At 39.6% G+C, this 26,332-nt stretch overlaps 1 protein-coding gene across 1 annotated transcript in view; it reads right to left on the reverse strand.

Moving 5' to 3' along the window:
• Positions 1-2,928: 2,928 nt before the first annotated feature.
• LIX1 (limb and CNS expressed 1) overlaps positions 2,929-26,332 on the reverse strand; it is a 49,784-nt gene continuing 26,380 nt past the window's right edge. Inside the window, exons 3-6 of the mRNA XM_059175547.1 lie at positions 17,580-17,720; positions 15,204-15,299; positions 5,593-5,670; positions 2,929-3,660 (exon numbers count right to left, since the gene is read on the reverse strand). Of these exons, the coding sequence (XP_059031530.1) occupies positions 3,373-3,660; positions 5,593-5,670; positions 15,204-15,299; positions 17,580-17,720 (603 nt within the window). The 3' untranslated portion in view covers positions 2,929-3,372. The remainder of the gene's footprint in view (positions 3,661-5,592; positions 5,671-15,203; positions 15,300-17,579; positions 17,721-26,332) is intronic.

Genomic DNA, 26,332 nt, shown 5'->3' on the forward strand with positions numbered 1-26,332 from the left:
TGCTTCCAGAGAGTTTGATTTCATTGGTCTGAGTATAGTCTAGACATTTAGGATTTTTTAAAGCTCCTTAATTATTTCTGATGTGCAGCCAAAGTTGAGAACCACTGTGGCAGAGAAAGTGATTTTCATGTTCCTAAGAGCCCCGGCTAAAAATAATATTCACACTTTAACACCATAGACACCATAGAAGAAAACTTAATATTTGCCTTTCTACAAGGCAAAATGAAAAAGTATCAATAATATGTAAGTGATAATATCTTGAGTAGTGTTTACTTGTAAACATAGTCAAGGATAATGAAAATATTCTTCTGCTGGCTTCTTCCGTCCTTTGGCAAGAACCAAAGGCATGGCATGATACAACTCAAAATTCTCTAAAGCATTTCAGAGATAAAGTCAACTACACCAATACTGCTAGCTTCAAAATTTTCCTCTAAAGAATCAGGGAAGTGTTAAATCTTTATATGCTTTTTCTGCTTTTCCCTGAGACATAAATGATCAGATTCAAAGTTGATGTGGGTACAGCATTTCAAGAATATTTGTGATTTTCTTCTTCTTTTGTAGAGGTAAGTGAATGAATTTAACAGAAAACATATCAGTGGACTATAGCTTTTGAACAAATGGACAACCAGATTCTGGTCATTAGAGGAACAATGACTTCATTAAATCAGTGATATTCTGATAGGTTCACACACATTTAGTGACTAGTTTGCTTTCAACTGCTTTTTCATAACAATTTGGGTGTTTCAGATTTTGTGAAAATTAAACTATCTCTTGTCAAGACACAATATGATTCTGTATGTAAGAATAATGACATTTATCTTGGAAGTAGGCTACACGGGGCTATGTCTAAAATAGCTCGGATCCCTGCTGAAAAGTTTAAGAGATGGTAAGTCTGCTGAAAACTAAGAGTTCTGAACTGAAGATTCTTGGACAGAGTAATCCATGGACTTTGGAAAAGTCCACAAACTCTCTGAAACAGTTTATACAAATTTGAATGTATATACTGCACTCTATTTTCCTAGGAAGAGGTCCATGTCTTTCACTGGATTCTCAAAGGGGCTGTCACCACAAAAGTTTAGGACCCAGAGCTCCATATATTTAAATGGCAAATCCTCTACCGTAATCCTCCTCAGCACAGTGTATCACTGAGAACAGATACAGAAAAGGAAAAGTAGTAATAATCGACTTTGCTTTTCAACCTGGCTCTTCTTGAGTCTGGAATTATGAATGTTTGAATGATGTACTGATTGATGTACCTTGTGTCTTAGCTGACATTAATTTTCTCTAAATGAGCATCAAAGGGCTCAGCAATGGCAAAGATTCTGACTTCTGTTTCTTTTGCTATAGGTTCCATGCCATTCCAGGAAGAGTGGGCAGTTTTGACCGGCTGAGAAAAACTACTATTGGCCCGGGGGTGAGAACCTCTGCTTTTAGTTTACAGAATGGTGCAGTTTTCTAATTGTAGGGCAGAGAATAAATTTACTATTTTCCCAGCTGATTTCAGTTCCTGCATCTAATTAGATGGTGTCAGCTTGAGGTAGTCATTGTCAAAGTCTGCAAATGCTAGCAAAGATGTACCTAGCTTTGCATACACCCGACATGGGAAATTATGGCTTTTTGAAATGTTAAAGAGTAATTACTTTATGAAAAAATTCCTTTAAATAGAAAGTTTCCTTAATTTTAAAATTTACAACTTACAAATATTCAACTTATAAATATTAATCCTAATTCCTTTTTGGAATTATAAGGGAATGCAGTTATATTCTAGGTGACATTTAGCCTCATTATGGGGAGGAATGTAACATTTGTTAAAATAATATTTTAAAATTAAATTTATTTAATATTATATAGTATTACCTTCCCACATTAGAGTAGGGCAGACATGAAGCTAAATTCTCCCCTGGTATGAGAAATAGGATATATGAAATTAATTTTTTATTATCAAGATTTATTATCTTGATTATCAATTTATTATCATTTATTATTATTATCATAAAATACATGATCAGTATACATAGTTTTCATGGGGACTTAAGGAGGGACAATTACATCTGCACGTATTTAGATACGAAGTTGAACTATCATGTTTCTGTAAATTTTAATACAGTGGTTTTAGCCTTCAGGAGAGTTAGTTTGCATTTGCCTAAAGATGAAGAAAAAGAAACCTGTTTAATATTGAAAAAACCGTGTTCTTTATTTTGAAATTTGGAACTAAATGTATGATAATAGTTTTCATGTTATAAATATGGAAATTCCTACAAATGTTTAAATTTTGCCACTGCCATTCTTAAATTTGAGTGACCAGAAACTATCCAAAAATTGGTCTGTATTTGCTTTTGGTTTTCTAATCAATTAATTGACCCAAGCCATTTTCAAAGAGAGATGTCTAATTAAAACCTAAAAATGACACTCCATTTGAGCAACTCATGGCTCATGTTCTTGAACAACAACAAAAAGACAGCTAAAGACTCCTCTCTAATGCATGAGAAACGAATCAAACGCAAGCACTGTTAAAAGCTAATGATTTTTTAAAAAGCTTTAACCTTTAAAATGCCAGTAATTTTCTCCATTATAGACATATGACTATGGTGGCAAAAAGAAAAACAAATCAATTCAAGTAATCTACCTGCAAATTAAAAATAAACATGACTAGCTCCAGGACTTGTAAACGTTAGATATTAATTCTTCTTGAGGAATACAAAGTACTACTTTAGATGTCATCCCCATATGGAAGAGTGTAGATTTTTAAAAATGATTATTACTGGCATTTTAAGCCAAATTAATTTTATCAAGTATTTTCATACTTTTACCACTTTAAGATCTTTGGTAGTGGGATGTCCAGATAAAATCCCCACTGTAATTTTGGATTACACCTAGAGTATAAGTATCTCTTAGCTTCTAAAGCTTAGGAAGAAACTCCAACTGGTATATTTTTTTATATATTGTTTATTTAATCCCAAGTATTTTTAAAAATTGCTATCATGCTCCTTTTTCCCCAATGCTGGCTGATGTTCTTTTGGGGGATGCTACACTGGCCCATTGTTTACAACAACACATAGAATCTAGCAAGGCACATGTTAACAGGGCTTTAGGCTGAAGCCGGGAAAATATTTTTCCAACAATCTTTCCTCCATCCTTTCAGTAAGAGGCGGAACTCTTGAAAGCATAATGGGAAAATTGCATCAAGTGGGATATTGGGTCCTGTAAGGGTCCTACTACTCTCAAATTCTGTGAATGGAATGGATGGGAAGAATTAGTACAGCCTCCAGGTAGTGGCTGTAGCTGCTAAAGCCTGGGATAGACCTCCTTCACTGAGCTTCCTAATGTTAGTCTGGCCTCTGCCAACCTCGGGGCAGCCGGGACTTGGCCTTGCTAGTGGTAACCACAAAGGGCCGTTAGGCTCAGCTGATCATCACTGGGTGAGGAGGTGTCAAGATCACTGTAGATCTGAGTCAGGGCTAAACTAAGGATTTCTTTCTTTTCTTTGTAAAACCGCAGTTCTTGTCCCGCTTTCCTGGCTTCCTCCAACTCCCTCAGGGCCATCCGTAGCTCTTGAGAGAGGATTCCTGGCGACTCCTTCTCCTTCATGATCCAGTCCAGGGCCATGTGACTGCGCATCTTTTCATCTAGGGAATACTGGGAATAGTAGGAGATGACTTCCTGGGAGCCAAGAGACAAAGTCCAGAGTGTCAGTGAAGAGCAATAAAGGCACCTGTGCTCATGGCTTTCCAACACCTCATTTCCTTTGTCTCTGCCACCCCCTACATCCACATCCATAGGAGTTTTGCCAACAACCAAACCTCTTTGATGTTCACAAATGGAGGTCAAATCTCAAGATACACTTCTTAAGCAAATGAAGAGCTAAGCTGATCAGGTAAAACAGAGTCACTGCAGGTTGTGTCAGAACACTACCACCAAGAATGACTCAATAATGTCCACAAACAGAACTCTGACCTTGCTAGAAAATGTCTTCCTTTGAAAATGCATTCCTTTATGCATGAATATTACTACTTCACTGATTCCTTGAACTCTTTTACCCAACATTATCTCTGTCAGCAATGTAGAGAGGCAGAACAATTATATGGAAGGGTTAGGGCAGAATTCGGTTTAGTCACACCCATTGCAGAGAGCAGGAGGCTTTGAGTCAGGACAAGGCTTAGAAACCAAGGAGGGTTAATTTCCTAACTGCTGTTTTGTTAGCGTAAGGAAGATAGATGGCAGTCCAAATGGTTCACAGAAACTACAGAAAGAACTTTAAGAATGTACTGTGGAATGTAGGCATTATCAATAATGATAATCATAATAATGTACATTGTCTGTTCTGTATATTAGTCGAAATGAATCACTACTTGTCAATTCTCATGTGAGAAATCTGCCAATACATTGTAACATCATGTATAGGTTTAATGGATATACTTTAAGAAGATCTCCTAGAGTGGATGCATTGCTTACTTTTATTTTCAAGAGCATATGGTATTTATTTATGACCTTAACAAATTAAAAACAACCATGGAAAAGTGTTTATAACCAACCCAGCGAATTTCAAAGACCTTTTATAAAATCAAAGGAAAAGAAAAAAATAGCCCTAGCCATTGTCAACTACTCATTTCTTTTCCATCTTTGACATTTTGAAAGCCAGACTTTCTAACCAAAGAACAACTAAAAAACTCCTGGGGCTGCAGTGCATGGAAAACTTATATCCACCCACATCTAGCTGACTGGTAGAGGCTTTAATCCTCATACAAATTCCTGTTAGCAAATTCTCAAAAATAAATGGCTATCTTTCAAACTCCACTGGTGCAAAAAGGAAAGATGAATCTTGCAGGATAGAAGGTGAAAACTGTCAATGACATAGGAGGGGATTTGCCTTTGCCATTAAAAAAAGGGGGGAAGGGTGCCTCTCATAGGTAATGAAGAAATAGTGACACCTTGTTTCTGAAAAATAAAGAAGAAACTTCCAGACCAAAAAATTGAGGTGACTGAATGCCAGCTTGCCCAACTTTATAATCATTTTTGTTGTCTTCTGGGGACTTTTGGTGGGGGTGAGAAAAATCTTCCTGCTACAATCAACTTTAGTACTCTTTAGTGAGGCGGTTCAAAAGTAGTACATTCTCAAATTTCTTTTTCTTTTTTTTAATGTATTAATTATTTTTACTGTATAATATATTTATTTATTTACATACTTACATATAATATATTATTTGCTTCAAGGGTACAGGTCTGTGAATCATCAGTCTTACACAATTCACAGCACTCACCATAGCACATACCTGCCTTGGAGAGTACATACCTGCCTTCTTCTAAGGCAGAATAGGTGCATAGAGAGATTGAGCATTTGACTTAGAAACCAAGTCTGTCTTAATGATCCCTCTATTAGGCATTTAGTATGGGTATCTAAATCAGTCCTATGTGTAGGCAACATTCTCCTTCGTGTGCATATTTGACCAGTCCCTGACTCAAATGGACTGTTATATATATCTTTTCATATATCCTCTGCTCTTAATAGATAAAGTATCAGATTTAAACAGAGAAAAATCCAAATAAGGGAAATCTAGGAAGATGACAAACCCATTCTTGACTGGAAAACCTCACCTGTCGGGAACACTTTGTTTCACGAAGGGCTTTTAAGCTTCCATTCCAGTGCAATAGTTGGAAAATGGTCATCAGCTCCTACAAAACAAACACCTGTCATTACTCTCAAAGCAGAAATGTGAAAGTGTGGTTTCACTTCCTTGTGGAGCATAAAGAATAACACAGAAGACATTGGGAGATGGAGAGGAGAAGTGAGTTGGCAGGGGGAGGGGGAGACAAACTATGAAAGACTGTGGACTCTGAGAAACAAACTGAGGGTTTTGGAGGGGAGAGAGGTGGGGGGTTGGGTGAGCCCAGTGGTGGGTATTAAGGAGGGCACAGAGTGCATGGGGCACTGGGTGTGGTGCATGAATTATGGATCACCGAAGAAAAAATTAAATTAAATTTAAAAAAAGAAAGTGTGAAAGCTGGGTAGGGCATAACTCTGATTCCCAGTTATCTCAGGGAAACAGAATATACAATATCATTGGAATGCTTAAAGACCTTTCAAACACCAGAGTCCCCAAGCCTCTGGAGCATTCTTCCTTCCTTCCTCTGTTCTATCCATATTTGCACTATAAAATGACTAAGTAGTTGACAAATATCTTTCAACATGAAAAGTACATATGCTTGGGGGCCCTGGGTGGTTCAGTTGGTTAAGCGTCGGGCTCTTGATTTTAGCTCAGGTCTTGATCTCATGGTTGTGAGATGGGAGCCCTGCATCAACCTTAGCCTGGGCATGGAGCCTGCTTAAGATTCTCTCTCTTCTTTCTTCTCCTCTGCCTCTCCCCACCAACTCTCCAAAAATAAAAATAAAAAATAAAATAACAATACATATGCTCTAACAATTCTACCCCCAAGAAGTTATCTAAATATATCAGCACATCTCAGAATAATATGTAGGTAAAATTTTTCATTGTACTGTTTTTAAAATTGCCTGAGGTTGAAAATTGAAAATATTTTAAGTGCTTATTTTTATTTTTTAAGGATTTATTTAAATAGCGAATCCTCCACTGTGATCCTCCTCAGCACAGGGTATCACTGAGAACAAGATACAGAAAAGGAAAAGTCATAATAATCGACTTTGCTTTTCAACCTGGCTCTTCTGGAGTCTGGAATTATGAATGTGTGAATAATGTACTGACAGGTACTGATTGATGTACCTTGTGTCTTAGCTGACATTAATTTGCTCTAAATGAGCATCAAAGGGCTCAGCAATGGCAAAGATTCTGACTTCTGTTTCTTTTACTATAGGTTTCATGCCATTCCAGGAAGAGTGGGCAGTTTTCACTGGCTGAGAAAAACTGCCATTGGCCAAGGGGCAAGAACCTCTGCTTTTAGTTTACAGAATGGTGCAGTTTTCTGATTGTAGGGCAGAGAATAAATTTACTATTTTCCCAGCTGATTTCAGTTCCTACACCTAATTAGATGGTGTCATTTGAGGTGGACATCATCAAAACATTTTTTTTTAGGAGCGCCTAGGTTGCTCAGTTGGTTAAGCATCTGCCTTCAGCTCAGGTCTTGATCCCAGAGTCCTGGGATCAAGCCCCACATCAGGCTACTTTCTCAGTGGGGAGTTTACCCCCCTCCTTGCTCATGCTCTCTCTCTCAAATAAATATAATCTTAAAGAAAATTTTTAAAGATTTATTCATTGTGTGTGAGTGGGGGGAGGGGCAGAGGGAGAGAATCTTCAAGCTGACAGCTGGGTGAGCACAGAGCCCAAAATAGGTTTCCATCTCACCACCCAAGAGATCATTAACTGATCCAAAACTGACTCAGATGCTTAGCTGACTGAGTCATCCAGGCACTACTCACATGCTCATTTTTTTTTTTTTTAAGATTTTATTTATTTATTTGACAGAGAGAGAGAGAGAGATCACAAGTATGCAGAGAGGCAGGCAGAGAGAGATGGGGAAGCAGGCTCCCCACCCAGCAGAGAGCCCGATGCCGGGCTCGATCCCAGGACCCTGAGATCATGACCTGAGCCAAAGGCAGAAGCTCAACCCAATGAGCCACCCAGGCACCTTTAAATGCTCATTTTTAAAGGAACAGTTTTAAAAAGGACGATACTGAAGAGTAGCAGAATTTGTTGCCACCAAAATATGAGTTCAGGACATGCCACCCCAAAACACGCCGCTTTGTTATATTCGTTTTAAGCGGCAAGCACTTGAAAAACAGCAAATGGAAAGAAAGGCTTTCTCTGAACTCCCCTTATCTGCCTAAAGACACATCCTCCAGAAGGAACCCAATTATGATAAATCCCCTCCTGAGCAATTTCATCAACTGGGGAAGATTGATTCTTATCACAAAAGAAGACACAGACTAACATACCTCCCAGCTATTCTTCTAAGGGGCCATTCATCTTTCTTTTTTTTTTTTTTTTAATTTTTATTTATTTATTTGACAGAGAGAAATCACAAGTATATGGAGAGGCAGGCAGAGAGAGAGAGAGAGAGAGGGAAGCAGGCTCCCTGCTGAGCAGAGAGCCCGATGCGGGACTCGATCCCAGGACCCTGAGATCATGACCTGAGCAGAAGGCAGCGGCTTAACCCACTGAGCCACCCAGGCGCCCCCATTCATCTTTCTTAAGAATCATTTACTATCTCCTAAGAGGCCTACATCCCCCTCCTCTTTCCTTATTAAGATGGTATTTGATCCTAAATTCCAAGCCACTTCAGGAAGATACTATTTTTCCCTGAGCATCTCTCATGTATACATGCAGTATATGTGTTTAAAAAAAAAAAAAAAAAAAAAACACTTCTGTTTTTCTCTTATTAATCTTTTATTACAGGGGTCTCACTTAAGAACTCAGAAGGGTAGAGAAAAAATTATTTTTCCTCCCCTACAATGAAGTCATACCACTGAATACTTTCATTCATAGAGAATGGATGAGAAGGCCCTCCTAGTTCTTTTTCTTTTTCTTTTTTTTTTTAAGATTGATTTATTTATTCGTCAGAGAAAGAGTACAAGCAGAGGGTGTGGCAGGCAGTGAGAGAAGTGGCTGATCCTGATGCAGGACTTGATCCCAAGACCCTGGGATCATGACTTGAGCTGAAGGCAGATGCTTAACCAACTGAGCCACCCAGGCGTCCCCCTCTAGGATCTAATATAAAGAATCTCTATGATGTGGTGTTGAAAGAAAAGCAAGGTGCACACCATATATACTGTGTACTAGTATTTGATTAAAAAAGAGTAGAAAATGCCTATGAATATTTGCTTGTAAATGCCTATGAGAGTTCCTGCAAGATACAAAAGAACTGGATAACATAGTTGTTTCTGGGATAGAAACAGGAATGCCTGTGGGGCAGAAGTACAAGGGAGACCACTGACTGACATTCTTTGTACCTTTTGAGTTTTGAATCACGTGACAATATATATTAAAGAAAACCACTTAAAGTTTTAAAAATTTCGGTCAAGAATATAGATAACATATAATGGACAAATGAAAGAAACTGTAAAATACTCCTATGTGTATAAATTCAGTCAAGAAAATGCCTGAAAATATGGATAATCAAGTAGAATTGACATTAAAACCAATCCCTAGTTTCCACACCCAATGGCCGCTGTTGAGCACAGCATTAAGATTCTGTCAGCATTCTTTTCCTTCATGATATCAAGGGCAACCTAAACTATGTAAACTCTGAAGACTGTATTTTCCTAATGTGATTAAAAGTAGCAGTCTTCAATTGAAAGATATCTGCATTTTTTCTTTTTTGGTGAAGAGACATATATTGTGTATTGACTGCACAAACCACATACACTCAACACAATTCAGGAAATTAAGGCAATTTTTGGTTATGACACTAGTTATGAAAACTTAACATTTAGACAGTTGTCCTACTGACCATTCAAAAAAGCTGATTTTTACTATCTTTACCTCTGCTTGCTTACCAAAAATCTTAAATTATGAAAATGAGGAGACTGAAGGCATTCTAAGATTTCAGACATCTTAAAATTATTAGGTAAATTTTAAAACTATAAGATATTCAGAAAAGCAAATATCACCATTCTTATGTTGAAATTGCCAGTATAATGTAATGGGTTTTTTGTCTTCTTTTCAGTTGGGGACTTTGTCTATATTTTACTATACAGTAAGCACTCGAAGAGCTCATAGAGACTTCAGTAAAAGCAAAACCATGTGTTTCCATTAATTAAAATGCGACATGGATACCAGGGGAATTACTCCTCCTGCCCCAAACAGAGAGGCCACCATCTGCCGAGGGTCCAGGGCCCACTGCCGAGGGAAGCCGCCTCTCTCGGGCCCTCTCTCCTCCACCTCTCCCTGCCCCATCCAGATTTGCACTCTGTCACTTCACAATGATAACCTGGAATCGTGAGTGGGGTTAGTTCTATGGCCAAATCTCACATAATCTGCTTCTCATCCTGTGCTTCTCAACAAAGTAACCCCAGTGACTGAGGAGGGTAAATCTGTGCTGCCTTTCCTACTCTATCTTTAATCTTCTCACTAAGACTTTGTAGCCATAAATATGAAAAGGAACACTTTTTATGTCCTTATAGGGGACAGTCTCTGTGTGTTACAGAATGGCCACTATTTCCAAATAAGACAGTTCTTTTGGTTTAATGTTTTAAGACTCCATTTGAATTTTTCATTGTATATGTCCATTTTTTAGAATAATAAATACCACCTCCAGTCCTCCACCTTCCCCCCAACCCAAGTTTATAATGATTAAACTCTGTATAACCCAGAAACACGGTAACATTTGCAACATATGCCTTAGTAACATAGTCTTCCTCCAATGTCTTCTAAGGTCTCATTCTTATCTATATACTAACCATGGCCCCTCTTCCAGATAAACTCCCATCATTCTACCCAGCAAGGCTCCTAAGACTTTAAGACACACAATTCTGCTGTGAACGAGCCAGAAACCATTCTCTTGTCCCTTGGCAACGTACATCTCTCAAAAACTTCCCCACAGAGACTTGAACTGTTTTTGACTGCAGGAGAGTCATCCCCACACCCCTTCTGGCTTGTCTAAATTTCTATTCCATCCCCAAGGAGTTTTTGTTGTAACATAACTGCCTCTTTCTCAGTGTTGTTCTCATTCCTAAAATCCCACAGGGAAAATCACCTTCTTTCTGCCTTTGTACATGATGTCCCAGTCTAGTTCTTATCCTCCTCTGTAGAGATACTACTCTTACCATCACTATGTAACATATATGGAAATATCGCCACATTCTTCGTGTCTCATCTCTTTATTTTCCCCTCATAAGACCAAATTCACTATCCTCAGATCTTCCTGAAGCTGTATGAGCCCAGGAAATCCTTGTATGCCTCTCACGGATTCACGGATTCCATCAGAAATCCTTGCATTATAATAGACTGGCAAGGAGAGAGCTGTGGACTTCAGTAAGGACTTCCTAGTTTCACCAGGATTCCTTGTTGCCTGGTTTTCACAGTTTTTCACTGTTTTTCTGTCAAAGCCTTATCACTTTAAAGGAAATCCATTTGGTGAGCTATCTGTCCTGCTCCTCATGCAAGTCTTTGGGCTGTGCTATTTGTTATGTGGCTGATCTAGAACCCCGAGGAATTAGGGTAGGCTGACAGACAAACAAGAAGCTGGCATATAAATTGGGTTGGGACTACTTTGAGGAGAGTGAAGCAAGATTAAAGCTGAATCATGAAAGTTCAGGGTCTTTTATTTAAAATTCTGTCTTTAGGAGCACATGGGTGTCTCAGTCCGTTAAACATCTGCTTTCGACTCAGGTCATGATCTCGGGGTCCTGGGATCAAGCCCCATGTCAGGCTCCCTGCTCAGTGGGGAGCCTGCTTCTCTCTCTCCCTCTGCCCCTACACCCTACTCTCTATCGCGCGCGCGCTTGAGGAAATAAAATCTTTTTAAAAACATTCTGTCTTTATTTAAAATTTTGATATTTTGTTATGAATTTTTACACATTCATTTTAAGTTTTTAAAATAGTGCATTATAATATTGTCTTGATCACTGAGTTTTTTGACACTCCTTTAAATTTTTTGCCTGAGGTGAAGGCCTAACTCTCCTTACCCTAGTCTGGTCCCTTCTGGTCAGTCTGTCTCAGGGACAATGCCGGCCTCATGAGCCTGGGGTGGCAGTCACACAGGCCCTGTGTGGGCAGTCACACAGGACCCCAAGCTTGATTTCATGCTCCACTGACTTGAAATTCTTAGTAATTTTTTCACAAAAGGCACTGGATTTTCACTTTGTTTGGGCCCCAACAATGATGTGGCCAGTCCCGACCAGTAAGGTAAATTTGAAATCAAATGGAGAAGAAAGCTCTGTGATTTCTGCAAGTTGCAGCTTTCATTCTACAGCTTTCCTGGTTCTATTTGTCATTCATTCTGTTTAAACCACCAACAGCTGGGCTCTGTCCTCACAGTGCTTCCTGGTGTTTCTCCTATCAGGAGCAATGTTTGCCTTTTCAGCTACTTCGTGGGGAGAAAATGCACTATGCTTCTCTCTGGAACTTTGTCTGGGAGACTCGCTTGGTTCTGTGATTCATCAGAAATAAGAAAAACAAACACTGTAAATGGAGAACTTGAAAAACAGGTGGGCACCATCTCCCCCCCTCCAAGAGAATGGATTTAAGAGGAAATTTGTTTATGGGATGAGGTTTTAAAAGGCGACCTGGAGAATTTAGCAAAGACGTAAATAAACAACTCGTTCTTGGACTGCATTAGGCTTCAGAATAAATATATTAACCAGCTTCAGTCAAAGTCCGTCTCAAATCTGACCTTGACCAGACCCAGTGGCTAGTGCTGTCGCCATCCCTCCCCCCCAAATGCCAGGCAGTTTTCTGTATGGCGAGGCTATTCCGCTTCCCTCCCACGAAGTAAAGGTAAGCAGAAGCCTATCATGTTTCCTCTGAGGGCTGCCTCTTGACAGCCTCCCTAGAAAGCCTGCAGGCAGTCAGGAGACACCGGCCTTGTTTTTACACAGGATAGTCTTCCGTAGCTAGATACAGACACACATCCATTACCCACCAGGGCACTGAAGTGCTGTGTTGGCTACAAACAGCCCCGGGTCTGTGGTCAATTTCCATTATGTGCAGAAACAAGCTGATGTATTTAACCCAGACCACCAAGGAATGTGCTGGACCCAGCAGGCAACCTCAGACTGGCGGAAGGAAAAGGGATGTGTTCGATGGCCCTCCTAGTGGGTTGCCAGCATCCCTACTGGGGGACCGAGTTTGGATTTTTCCTGCCCTCACATCTTCCTCTTCCTGTGCCCCCCATCCTGCTCCCAGCCTCTTTTATGAGAATTTATGAAGCATTTCCACAGTTTGCTTCAAGTTATTATTTCACATATTTAAGTAACTTACTACATAGACCACACAGAAAACATACATCCCATTGCGGGGTGATTAAGAATTACTAAAAGGTGGTTGAGTACAGCCATTCATAGTACTTGGACAAAATTTCAATAATTTTTTAAAAATCTTACCTTCTCCATATTTGGGACACTAATTTGATTGCATTCAAAACTCATTCTTAATTTTCTGAAAAGAGCTACTAAATCACATATAAGTTACTACGTACCAGGGCAGGCAACATTCATTTTATAATAAGAGATGTAAAATATTCTTTTGTTGGGATTGAGAGGAGAGGAATTAAGATAAATGACATTCTTCCTTGGGGGAAATTACTATACTAGATGCTATGTTTTACATGTTATGTCAATTCCACAAAAATCCTACACAATGGGCATTATGATTCTTGTATTATAGATGAGAAAACTGAGTCTCAGATAATTAATGTGCACAGGCAGGAAGTGGTAGAGCAGATTTCACACACAGTTCTGTTCAGTTTGTAAAAATTCTCTTGTGTTATGCTCCTCTCTTTTGTTTTTTACTCTCCTCGACCTTAGATCATTATGGGGGAAAAAGTATGGGCCCTTTATAGTTCCACCCTTTTATTCTATAACAAGAGGCCTGAAATGTTTTCAGGGAGTTGCCTTGTCTTCATTTGAAACCTTTAAGTTAGATCAAGTTGTCAAGGGAATCCATCCGGTAGTATGGCATTTCAAGTGAAGTGGTCCTTCTTCAGAAGTATGTATGGTAACAGTTGTCGGTCTTCACTGAGTGTTTACCATATGCCAGGAACTGTTCTGGACTCTTTAAATTATTGTCCCATTTAATGCTCACATGGGCACTGGGAGGTAACACTAGTACTATTAGTCTCCCTAATAGACATGTAATGAGGAAACAGATTGAGAGGTGAAAAGTTGACTTGAGCCAAGCTAAAGTGGACCAGCCCGCTTCAGCGGCTGAACTCAGAATCAATGTCTGTCTATTCCAGAGGGTAGGATTTAGGGATACCTGGTGTCTTCAAACCCAAGGCAATCAACATCAAAATTCAGTGAAACCACTGCCACTTAAAAAAAACCTGGATGACCAAATGAAGAGGGAGTATTTTTGCTTCAGCTAAACATGGGGACTAATGACAAAAAATATTGATTTTTTAATAAATGGGCAGGAGTTATCTACGTATCTACCTGCAAAGTGACTATGCCACTGTAGTCCAGAAACAGTCTGAAAGGTATTTGAAAGCTCGTGGTTTCAGGGCGCAGATGAAACACTGTTGTAATTTACACTATGATGAATTTTTTGTTCCATAAAACTTGTATCTCTGATTGCTTCTGGGACTCTAACCTAAAGCAACAGAAATACTGGGGGCACAATCTCTTCATCATAACACCGTGTATTGAGTCCTACTAGCATTATATAAATGCGGCTATTCAACATTCAAAGTTAGTTTTTTTAGAGGGCACACATTTCATGCCCAATCACTGCTGAATTTTCATCTGCCCAGCCCATAAAAGATAAGAGTTGGGGGTGTGAGCTGAGAAATCAGACTGTGGGTCCTTGTTCTGCAATTGACTGAGCTATACAGCACTCCTTCCTACAACGATGACTTAGGGATAGTAAATACTCATGTTTGTCATGAGTGTTAAACTACATTTGTTAAATGCTTAGTACAGTGAGCACAGTGTCAGAGAAAGTAAGCATCCAATCACTGTTGGCTACTATTATTCTTATGCTAATGTTATTCAGGCAGTTATTTAATTTGCAAATAATAGGTAGTATTGTTCCTCAGCTCTTTACTGCTTGTCAGCAGTGGATGAAACAGGATTACAGTTTGCTGAATGTTTTGATCTAGTTAACAATGGGTGGTGGCTGATCTTGTTTAATGGAAATACCAGAACTGAGGGGGGCATTGTTTAATGTACAGTACAGACAACTACCTCTATGACTTCGGAAAATTAAAAACCAAATGGTCACAACCAACACTTCAAACTGTTCAACTGGCTTAAAAGGGAACTTTGTACTGAAAAGCTGGTGAAATGTTGCAGGTCAGATGGTGGGGTTCCCCAGCTGTTTCGTAGATGTAAGTGCTTTACTCTGCTTCAAGAAAGCAAAGACTTTGCCTTGCTTGCTTGTTTGTTTTAGCCTCCTTTGGGTGTGGCTAAGACAGAGCTACCATGCTGAAGTCAAAGAGGGTTAAATTAAAGTGACCCAAACAACAGCAACAACAAAAAGACTAGATTTTTGGGACAGGAGATGTTAACGATAAGGGTGGCATTCTCCAGGTTTTCTGGATTGAGTAGCGAAATAAACATGAAGCAGGAAGTCAGGTACCTGGAACTCCAGCATGGTCTTCCCCATGTTTGACTCCAACATGTAGTGGTAGGCTCCAATACTGGTGCTGGGGTCATCTGCATCATCCAAAGTGCCCTTGGGAAGAAACCAGAAAAGGAAAATATTAGGATTTTTCACTCTTCTTCTTTTGTGGTCATGAGCTGATGCTGTGGCCCTACAGTGAAACTTCTATTATATTGAGCCTTCAGGGGTGCATCCTACAACTAGGTCTCCAGCTGATTTGGGATAAAGTTCTTAATCTCACCATGACTCAGAGTAAAGAAGATTTTTGTAACCAATCTGAACATTCATTCAAATGTTAACTGATTATATATTTGCTAAAAGAATAATTTTCCCAAAGTAGAAATTCATGTATCTTTGCACAAAGTTTTTGTTGTTGATGGTGGTAATGTTAGAGTGGTTGCCCTCTGGAAGGCTGCCTTCGTCGGTGTGAAATCTTGAAATGCTGACCTTGTTCTGATTTGATGGTAACCAGGCGAGATTATATAACTGACTGGGAAAGAATTCTCTGATTGTTTGGACCATTCATATTTTATTGCCATGATTCTTAATGGGAGCTTTTTATACTACGCTGGTGTTTGACCTAGAGACACGGATCTTGGTATGTATTTTTTTCACATCTGGACTCCTTAATCTTTAGGAAACAAAGTGGGTGGGGGTAACGAGTAGAAATGAAATTGCCCTTCAGTTTGGTTAGGGGTAGTGGCAGGAAAAAAAGCTAACGCAAGTGCTGGAGTGGCAGTGAGGTCTATCCTGCAGGATCCCAGGGCCTCGGATTTCTGGGAAGGTGGGCTATGCCTTTGTGAGGCTGAACAAACAACTGCCAGCATCAGATAGCAGCAAATTTACAGCTTCTGGATGCAATAACATTAACATGCTGCTGTTGAAATATTTATGTTGGCTTTTTAAATATCCCAGAGGAAATCCATCCAGAAGCCTGCAAACTTTATATATTCTCTTTCCTTAGAAATTTCCATGAAAAAATGATAAATTACATTTACACTGAGGGCCCCTCCATGCTCCTGAGTAAATTCCACACATATGAATCAGGCATCATTTTCCTAACTTCTCTTCCTCAAAGGCCCTTGAAATTTACAAGTCAAGGAAATAAAAGCTTCCTTTCATCCTGACAGCAGATCCAGAACAGATCTCCCTGATGTCTCCTTGCCAGGTCAACCACTCTCTGTCCCCTGCCCATTCTCTTATCTGTTCTGTGAGTGACAAGAGCTTTTATGAGGGAAAAAGAAACAGAAGGGTCACTGCTAGAGTGATAATGTGTCCTTCATTTTCAGCAGCTTCTCCAAAATGATAGAACCTTTATAATGAGATTAAGGTGATCAGAGAATGTGCATCTTAGATGGGGTTTGTCCATGCTAAAGGCAAAGCCAGGAGGTGGCAAAGCCAGGAGGTGGCTAATTTCCTCAGTAATGCCAAGTTTCTGCCTTTGGTGGACACACAAGGAGACACCTGCCACAGTGGGAAGCCAAGGCTTCCTCCATTGTTTGTAACTGGTAGGTATCAAGTATCAGAAGTTCTAAATAATTCATGGTGCGAATCATCTACTCCTGGATTGCTGAGTATATATTCTATCTAAATTTCCAAGACAAGAGATTTTGCTCTTAAAGCATTTTGCATTAATTATGGCCATTAACAGAAATTTTCTCTGAAAAAAAAAATTTCAGTTCTCTGAAAGAATTAATAGTAAGCATAATAATTTAAGAGCTAAAAAATTGGACATATGCTTTTTCCATTTCTAAGCAGTCAGCCTTTCCTTAAAAATACAGGTTGCAGGATCCCCACAGTGACTGGGGAATTGGCACTTTTAATAAGCACTTAGGATAATTTTTATGATTAGTCAAGTTTGGGGAAAAAATAAGCTAGTTTATCTCTAGATTAAAGCAGTATTCAATTGCATGCATTCCCGGGCCCTAAAAAAATCAATACTTTTCAAACAGCAAACATTCAAATAAATAAATCAGGATGGATCAAACTATCTACTTTGATTTAAAATTTGATTAATGGTCATCCAGGGCAGCTAAAAAATATTTCTGAGATGTGGCATAGGGAACCAGCTCCAATTTCTTAATTTTCAATCCAAGTGTTCATTTTGTTGAAGATCAATGATTTCATGGGTCAAAATGAAGCCTGCACAATTCTTTCACTCTCTCTCTCTCTCTCTTTTTTTTTTTTTAAAGTAAACTCTCTGCCCAGTGTGAGGCTGAAACTCATGACCAAGCCAGCCAGTCTTCCTAAACTTGCTCAGTTCTCAATGAATTTGCTCACTTTAGTATTTCCCTAGATTCAAGGGCCTTGATGTCTCAGTGCATCCAGCTCTCTACTCTGCTGGGTACTCACACTGGTGGAGGTGACTGCTTCCTGCACACTTTCCACAATGAATTCCTTAGTGATCCTTCGAGAGGGCAGCTCATTGAAGAGGGAGTTGATTAGGGCCACTTTCGCTGCATCCCGTCTGGCCTCAGCTCTACTTAAGCAGCACTTGAGAAGGGAAGGAGAAAGGAAATTATTACAGGATTTGGCATCTTACCATTTTTGTCACTGCCTCCATGGATTTCTGGACATTTTCATTTGTACATTACTCCGCTCCTATTCTTTCTTACCCATTGCTAATCCCCTGAAGATCATGCAGATCTTCTTTCTGCCCTAGAGCCCATGCAAATGTCTTGGTTGGTCTTCAAATGATTTTTGCCTTATTTTGCAGTCTTTGAATGTCTATTCTGCATCAGAGACTTTTCATACTATTAATAAATAGTAATAAAAGTAATAATAGCTACCATGGTATAATTAGGGATTACATTCACTTTCAGGACCTTCCTCGAATTCTTGTTTCAGAGGGAAAAAATGTAAGGAAAGAAGGAAAATGGTATATTTTTAATGCAATAATTAATAACACAGGTTCTGGAGTCAGACTGCTTAGATTCAGATCCCAGCTATGGTACTTAATTAGCTGAATGACTGTAGACAAGTTAGCATTCTGTGCCTCAATTTCCTCCTCTGTAAATGGGAATAATAGCAATGCTTATGTCATCGAGCTGAGGATTGAAACAATTACTAAATATACATGAAGCAATGAGAATACCTGGTGTATGGTAATATTCTATGGGACTATCCCAGTCTTTTATGTACTCACATGTCCAGGTGAGGACAAGGGAACTGCTGTCAAAATCTATTGTTTTGGTTTTTCCAGCATTTATCCTCCCACTTTCCTTCTATTAATAGATCCTTGATTTTCTTGAGGACTACCATGTCCACCTTGCTCTCAGGCCACAGTTTGGGTGGGACATGCTCCATTAGGCTTTTCTGAAGTTAGGAACCATAGAAAGACTATGATTAGCAACTCATTAAAAAATTCTTCTAAAAGTAATATTGCTCTCTATTCTCTATAACCTGGCTTTCCTGTGGCTCATTTGGGCCTGCTCAATGTATCCTGATTCTTTTCTATTCTCTCTGTCTCTTTGGTTACCAACCACAGCTCCCATTCAAATTCTTGTTTGGTGTGGACCCTGGGGGTCCATATAAAGGGATGAAGCCCTATGAGAAGTGCACTGGAGCCCACTCTTACTGGAGGGTGGGTTGCCATTTCTCCTATAGGTTCCCGGGAACCATCAAAGGTACTAGACCCTACTTTAAAACTCCTGGTGGGAAACAAGCCCTAGGAAGAGAAGCTCAGGCTGAGGTCCTGGTGAATAGGGTGGACCAGTACCCCTGGCTTTGCTACTTAGTGATTGTGAGACCCAGGCCTCTGCAACTTTGGGACTTATTTCCTCACTGGACAAATGGGAAGGCCAGTCTCTCTGATCTCTAGGACTCTACCACCTAAAATGCATAATTCTCAGAATCAGTAGTGTTTGGTGACTAATGTGAAAGAACAGGACAAGTACCAAAGATTCCATTTTATTTTCACATTTTGCAGCCTTAAGGACTCAGTAACTCCCCTGAGAAAAAGCCAAACCTCTTCAGTTTGCTTTCCACACATTCCCGCCTCTACCTCATCTGTCCCACACTGACCTGCCTGCACTGACCGAAGAATGCTCCAAACTCATGTTCTTGTATCCTCTAGAGGCTGACCTCTCCTCTCCATGAACACTGTAGGGGTCCCCTGAGGTCAGGCCCCAGGTCCCTCTGATTTGACCTCCCTCTTTGGACAGTTGTGACTGCTACTGTAATAATCCCAAAAATGACTACAGAGTGCTTCCTTCTGTCCCTCTCCCAACCTTCAGGCCTGGGAAGGGTCACATATATTTCTTGAGAGTCCTCTGGAGTGCCTGCTCTCAGGGTCAGCATTTGGAAGTGCTCACACATGGTTAGTATTCAGATGAAGTAATGACAAGACTTCTGAAATAGGAACATGAAACCAAGGAGGATGGGGGGAAAAGAAAACAAACCACGTGCTGGTAGTCCAACAAAGTAGCAATGTACACAGTTATTTTTGTTTATAACACAAAGAGAATTCCAATACTTCCTTTTAAATAAAGAATGGTGCAAAAGTTCTAAAATGTATGTGAAAGTGGTTTGGGGATTTCCTCCTTAGAGTTGAATGACAAGTAAGAAGGCTTTGGGGTAGCTTCAGGCAGCAAAAGCCATCGAAGCTTTAGACCTTTCCTATGGTTTAGGACACTTCTATTAAACTAGGGAGGTCTGGACAGATAGGTCGATTTTGACTTATGGACTTGGCCAGGAATTTATAGGACATTGAGTTCTTCATTACAGGCTTGCAAAGAAGCTCAGATGCCACGTCTTCTAGAAAGTTTTCCATGACCATTCCCAAGACCAGGGTGGGAGGATCACCGTCCATGAGAGGCATTCACCACACTGCCATGAAATTGTCTGCAAGTGCTCTGCCCCACAACCCTTGGCTGTGAGCGATCTAAAGGCGGAGTCTGTCACTAAATCATCTTTGTGTCTCTGTACTTGAAATAGACAGTTTGTTGAATGAATAACTGATTGAGGCCTAGAAAAGTCAAACACAATTCATTAAGGCACCTCACAAAATGTTCAAGAAATCCTCATATAAAGAAGATAATTAAATATATATACTCATTATTTAAAGAAAAAAATCCCATCTCAATAAACCCTATGAGGGATGTAATATAAAAATATATAAATAGGGACGCCTGGGTGGCTCAGTGGGTTAAAGCCTCTGCCTTCCTCTCAGGTCATCATCCCGGGTCCTGGGATCGAGCCCTGCATCAGGCTCTCTGCTCAGCAGGGAGCCTGCTCCCTCCTCTCTCTCTCTCTCTGTCTCTACTTGTGATCTCTGTCAAATAAATAAATAAATAATTTTTTAAAAAAGATTAAAAAATATATATAAATATTTGAATTTCAGGGGGTAATTGGTTAAGTTCAGACACTCTAAAATTACCATTTTTCCCGAGTATAGGATATGTTTATTACTCTTTGGAAAATCAGTTTCCTATCAAATAGCAAGCAAAGTCTTTGCAAATATTACCTGACATCTGTAGGAGTAGCCCATTTTAATAGGAATCTGCTTTACAAAATCTATAATAGAGCCATTGGGGTTTTAGAGTTTAGAGAACTAGATTCAGATCTGGGTAATCCTAAGAAACTTTATATAACTTTCTATCTAAATAATAGCAATTTAAGCCATCTTTCATAGAGAGAGACCTAGTAAACACTACTTAGATAAAAGAAGCTATCTATTTTAAGAAAGGCCAGCTAAATAGTAGATCAAAGGCACCACATACATTTACAACCAAATGGCACTGCTTCTGAGATCAAAGTACTGCTGGGCTGAGAGAACAGAAGAGCCTTTTCCCAGAAAGCATGAAAAAGGACTACGGAGACTTAACCAATATCAAGATTTTAAAGCAGACACATGTCTTTACTTATTGTTTCAATGTACAGAATCTTTGGTTAAAATGGGGGGAGAAAGTGTACCAATTAATAAGTACATAAAATAAAATAAATTCTGAACGATCAAAAGGTTTTTCTTGCTATTGTTCTTTGCATTTCTGAAAGACAAGTACTTCAAAATGTCTATAATGTTAACCAGTCGCTTTATTCTAAAATTTGGAGCTACAAATCCAAGCCAGTAAAGGCTGCATATTTTTCTTTAGGGATCTTTCAATGAGATCTCTCCAAGCATAAGGGCCTGCACTTGGGCAAGAAATTTAGCCAAGAGCAATCTGCTTGGCAAATCTAAATCAGAGTGTGGATTCCACTGTAAGAATAGGCACCGTTAGAATTACCATCAGTAGGAAATCCTGCAAGAAAATAAAATATGGTAAGTGACAGGACATCTTATTGATGTGTCCAAACCGGTCATCAAAGACATACTTGGGGAGTGAATGAAGTATGATGTTATTTCAAAACAACTTCCTGCTAGAATTAGACTTCCCAGATTGTATGGTTTATTCTTGCTGTTTTTCAGCCAGACCCCAATCATAAATACAGATTTGTAAACCATGCCTTATCCGCTCACCATTCTTACTTGTTAATATAGAGAGACAACTTCTGTCCTTTGCACTTTGTTAGAGTGCAGAGCTGCAATATTTAATATCTGAGATTTTACTAAAGTCAGCTGTGTATTTCTTAGGCATGTGGAGCCACATGCTTTTCAAGTGGCTAGTAGACCCCACTCAGACATTTATCTTGATGCTCAGATGCCTTTCATTTGCTGCTACATTATAAACCACTATGATCATTTCAAAGCCTCCTGGCTCTCATCTAAAATTAAGGCAAAAAAAAAAAAAAAAAAAAAAAAAAAAGAAAGAAAAAAGAAAAAGAAAAGAGTGCCTCGTTGCTGAGGAAAACTATTTGAGGGGTAACCAGCCCTGAGACAGCTCCCTGTGATCTCTGCTCCTGGCATTCACACCCTTATGCAGTCCCCTCCTACACTATACTGTGGTTGGTCTATGTAACCAATAGAATATGACAGAAGTTATGGTATGTCACTTTCAATATTAGGTTATAAAAGACACTGTGACCATCTGCCTTGGTAACACTTGCTTTCTCTCTTAGATGGCTTGCTCTGGGAAGACTCTGTTGCCATGTTGTAAGCAGCCCTACAGAAAGACACACGTGGTAGGCAACTAATGCCTTCTGCCAACAGACATCTGAATGAGATTGAAGCTGATCCTCCGGAACCAATCAAGACTTCAGATGACTTCAGCTTCAACCAACAGCTTGACTACAACGTCCAGGAGACCCTGTGCCAGAACTACCCAACTAAGCTGTTTCCAGATTCCTGATGCCCAGAAACAATAGGAGACAATGAATATTAAGATTTGAGGCAATTTGTGGGGAGCCTGGGTGGCTCAGTGGGTTAAGCCGCTGCCTTCGGCTCAGGTCATGATCTCAGGGTCCTGGGATCAAGTCCCGCATTGGGCTCTCTGCTCAGCGGGGAGCCTGCTTCCTCCTCTCTCTCTCTGCCTGCCTCTCTGCCTACTTGTAATCTCTCTCTGTCAAATAAATAAATAAAATCTTAAAAAAAAAAAAAAGATTTGAGGCAATTTGTTACCCAGCCAAAGATCACTAATATAAAGGCATTTCTCTTCATTGTTATCCTTAATTTGCAGATGAGAAAACAAGTCATATCCCAAAGTCATACAACTTAAGAAGTGATGAAAAAGAGGCACGTGGGTGGCTCTGTCAGTTAAGCCTCTGATTCTTGATTTCAGATCAGGTCATGATCTCAGGGTTGTGAGACTGAGCCCCAAGTTGGCCTCGATGCTGAGCGTGGAGCCTGCTTAAGATTCTCTCTCTCTCTCTCTTTCTCGCACAGCAAGCCCCCCACCCCACCTGCCGCCCCACTGCAAAAAAAGGTGATTAAAAAAAAAAAAAAGATCCATCTCCAGGTCTCTCCAGGTCTGCCTGACTTGAGAGTCCAAATTTTTAACTACTACACTATTCTGCTTATCACAGAAATGATCACCCACCTTGAAATAGAATATATAATTTGACTAAAATCTCACAACACTCTACAAATCAATATAGTTTTTTAGCCAAACCTTCTACTTTGATATTCTGTGGGTCATTTTGACAAAAGACTTCAAGCTTATCGTCACCCATTGCATAACAAACTCAACTTCATTCAGAACAAAAGGCCAAAAGTGGAAGCAGCACACTGTGGCAAGCAAAAGTGCTCAATGAGGAGGGCAATGTGCTGACAATTATTTTAGTATCTGCTTTCCTTCTACTGTCTTTTCAATGCTTTCCTCTACCTGTACTACAGGGAGAAGGAAAATGGAGAGAGGCTTCAGCTTGCTTAGATGAGAAGATCAAATGTCCTATAGGAAGTTTCTCATGCTGGCTCAAAGTGACCCCCCCTTTTAAAAAATTCAATTAATATATAATGTATTATTGGTTTCAGAGGTACAGGTCTATGATTCATCAGTCTTATATACACCCAGTGCTCATTACATCACAGGCCCTCATTAATGTCCATTACGCAGTTACCCCAACCCTCTCTCCCCTCCCATCCTGCAACCCTCAGTTTGTTTCCCAAGATTAAGAATCTCTTACTGTTTGTCTCCCTTTCTGGTTTTGTCTTGTTTTATTTTTTTCCTTTCTTCCCCCCTGGTTTTCTGTTTTGTTTCTTAAATTTCACATATGAGTGAGATCATATAATTATCTTTCTGTGATTGACTTATTCACTTAGCATAATAACCTCTAGTTCCAACCACATCATTGCAAATGGTAAGCTTTCATTTTTGATGGCTGCATAATATAGATATATGCACCACGTTTTCTTTATACATTTACCTGTCAATGGATATCTGGGCTCTTCCTATAGTTGGGTTATTGTGGACATTGCTGCTATAAACACTGGTGGGCAGGTGCCCCTTTAGATCACTACATTTTTATCTTCATTGTAAATACCAAGCAGTGTAACTGCTGCATCCTAGGGTAGCTCTGTTTTCAACTTTTTGAGGAACTTCCATACTTTTTTCCAGAGTGGCTGCACCAGCTTGCATTCCCACCAACGGTGTAGGAGGGTTCTCCTGAAAGTGACCCCTTGATTAAGTATGGGGCCAAGAGAATTTGGAATTCTGCCACATAAGATTGCTCAATAATTTTAAGAAGTGTTGGTTAATTCTTCAAGAGAAAAAATCATTTTAAATTATACTTTTCCAGCTCTATTGGATAAGAAATTATCCCAAGATCAACTCATTCTTGCCTTATATTTTATTTTGCACGTTAGACCACCAATAGGATGCTAGAAGCCCACAGAGTACACTATGAAGACCAATGATAAACCTAGGCCAGGAATCTGAACCAAGAGTTCAAAAACTCTAGTGTTGATAGTAAGATCACCTGGGGGAAACTGTTAAACATGAAGATTCCCAGGTTCCAATCTGACCTACTTAATCAGTTTCTTTAGTTGGATTGTACTGGGGCGGGTGGGGTGGGGGAGGTTGTCTGCATTTTATCAAGCTTCCAGGTGATTCTGAGGCAAGTGAACCCATGACTATTTTCAGAGGAACACTCTTCTAACTTCTATCTCTTCCGTGTCCCATTTCTAAATGTCAGCAGCAGAACCAGGTTTTGTGGGGCATGAAGTTTACATAATTTGGGGGATCTTGTTTAAGAAGAACAATAAGAAATTTAAAAAACTGACATTGGATTTAGAAGAAGTCTGAGCAGAAGCTTCACTGGCTTCATGAAAAGGGTAAGTCTCTCCTTTACTACACTGTATCATTCTACACTTCTATACTCTGTTCCCCAACACAACTAGTACATCACACAAATGAATTCCATGACACCAGCTGGGTGTTCTACAATTTAACATAATTCTCAAACTAGTTACCTGGAGATAGCATCACATCCCACCTTTTAATGGTTCTGTCCTACATGACTACCCCCAGTTCAGACATGAATAGGAATTCCAGGTTGTCATCTGGGTTTCTGATCAACCAGGTAAAAATGAGTAACTCCCATGACCCCTTCCTCTGGTTCTATCAGTGGCTGGAACAATTCACAGAACTCAGGAAGATGGCTCACTTAAGAGCTTACTGGTTTATTATATAGGGATAGAACTCAGGAACAGCCCGAGGAAAAGATGCATAGAGCACAAGTGTGAGAAGAGGCCCAGAGCATCATGCCCTTCCCAGGTGCACCACCCTCCCAGAACTTCCATTTGAACACCAATCTAGAATCTCTCCGAGTTCCAACACTTAGGATTTTTATGGAGGTTTCATAACATAGACATGATTGATTAAATCTTTGGCCACCAGTGATTAAATTATTCTTTAGTCCTTCTCATTTCCAAGAAGGTCAGATGCTAGGGCTGAAACTTTCAACCTTCTAATCATGTGATTTGTTAGCTAGGCAACCAGTCACCATCATTAGGGGCTTTTCAGAAACCACCTCATTAACATAAACTTAAGTATGGTAGAAAGGGTTTTGTTATGAATAATAAAAGATACCTTTTTCATTCTTACCACTTAGGAAATTCTAAGGGTTTTAGGAGCTCTGCGCCAGGGACCAGGATAAAGACCAAATATATATTTCTTTTTATAAATAACAATATCACAATGGTAAGTCCACCTTTGCTAACATCAAAATGTTTATTTCTCACTAGTGAAATTGCCTCTACCCAAGAATCAAGGAAAGCAGTGTTCAAGTTGAAAAAAAAAAGTTCTTTATGACAGTTCTGAAATTAGGCCCTTAGGAAGTATATAAGCCTGCTGACTTAAGTAAGTGAGGTCTCAATTTTCCTTTTCTGCTGAGCAGTTTTTATTTCTACCATGATAATTTTCCAAAGTGTGACACTATACAACGGCAAATTAGTCAACCAAGATTAATTCATGGGCCAAGTAGATTGTCCTGAAATAAAATAGAGATTTATCAACTTTTAAGATGTACAGTTTTTTTTTTTTAAGAATTTATTTATTTATTTGACAGAGAGAGAGAGATCACAAGTAGGCAGAGCAGCAGAGTGGGGGGAAGCAGGTTCCCTGCTGAGCAGAGAGCCCAATGTAGGTCTGGATCCCAGGACCCTAAGACCGTGACCTGAACTGAAGGCAGAGGCTTAATGACTGAGCCACCCAGGTGTCCCAAGATGTACGGTTCTTAAATTAAGTGAAATAAAATTTTGGTAGTCATGTATGTGTATAAAAATATAAATG

This window comes from Mustela lutreola, chromosome 5 (assembly GCF_030435805.1).
Source record: "Mustela lutreola isolate mMusLut2 chromosome 5, mMusLut2.pri, whole genome shotgun sequence".
NCBI lineage: Eukaryota > Metazoa > Chordata > Mammalia > Carnivora > Mustelidae > Mustela > Mustela lutreola.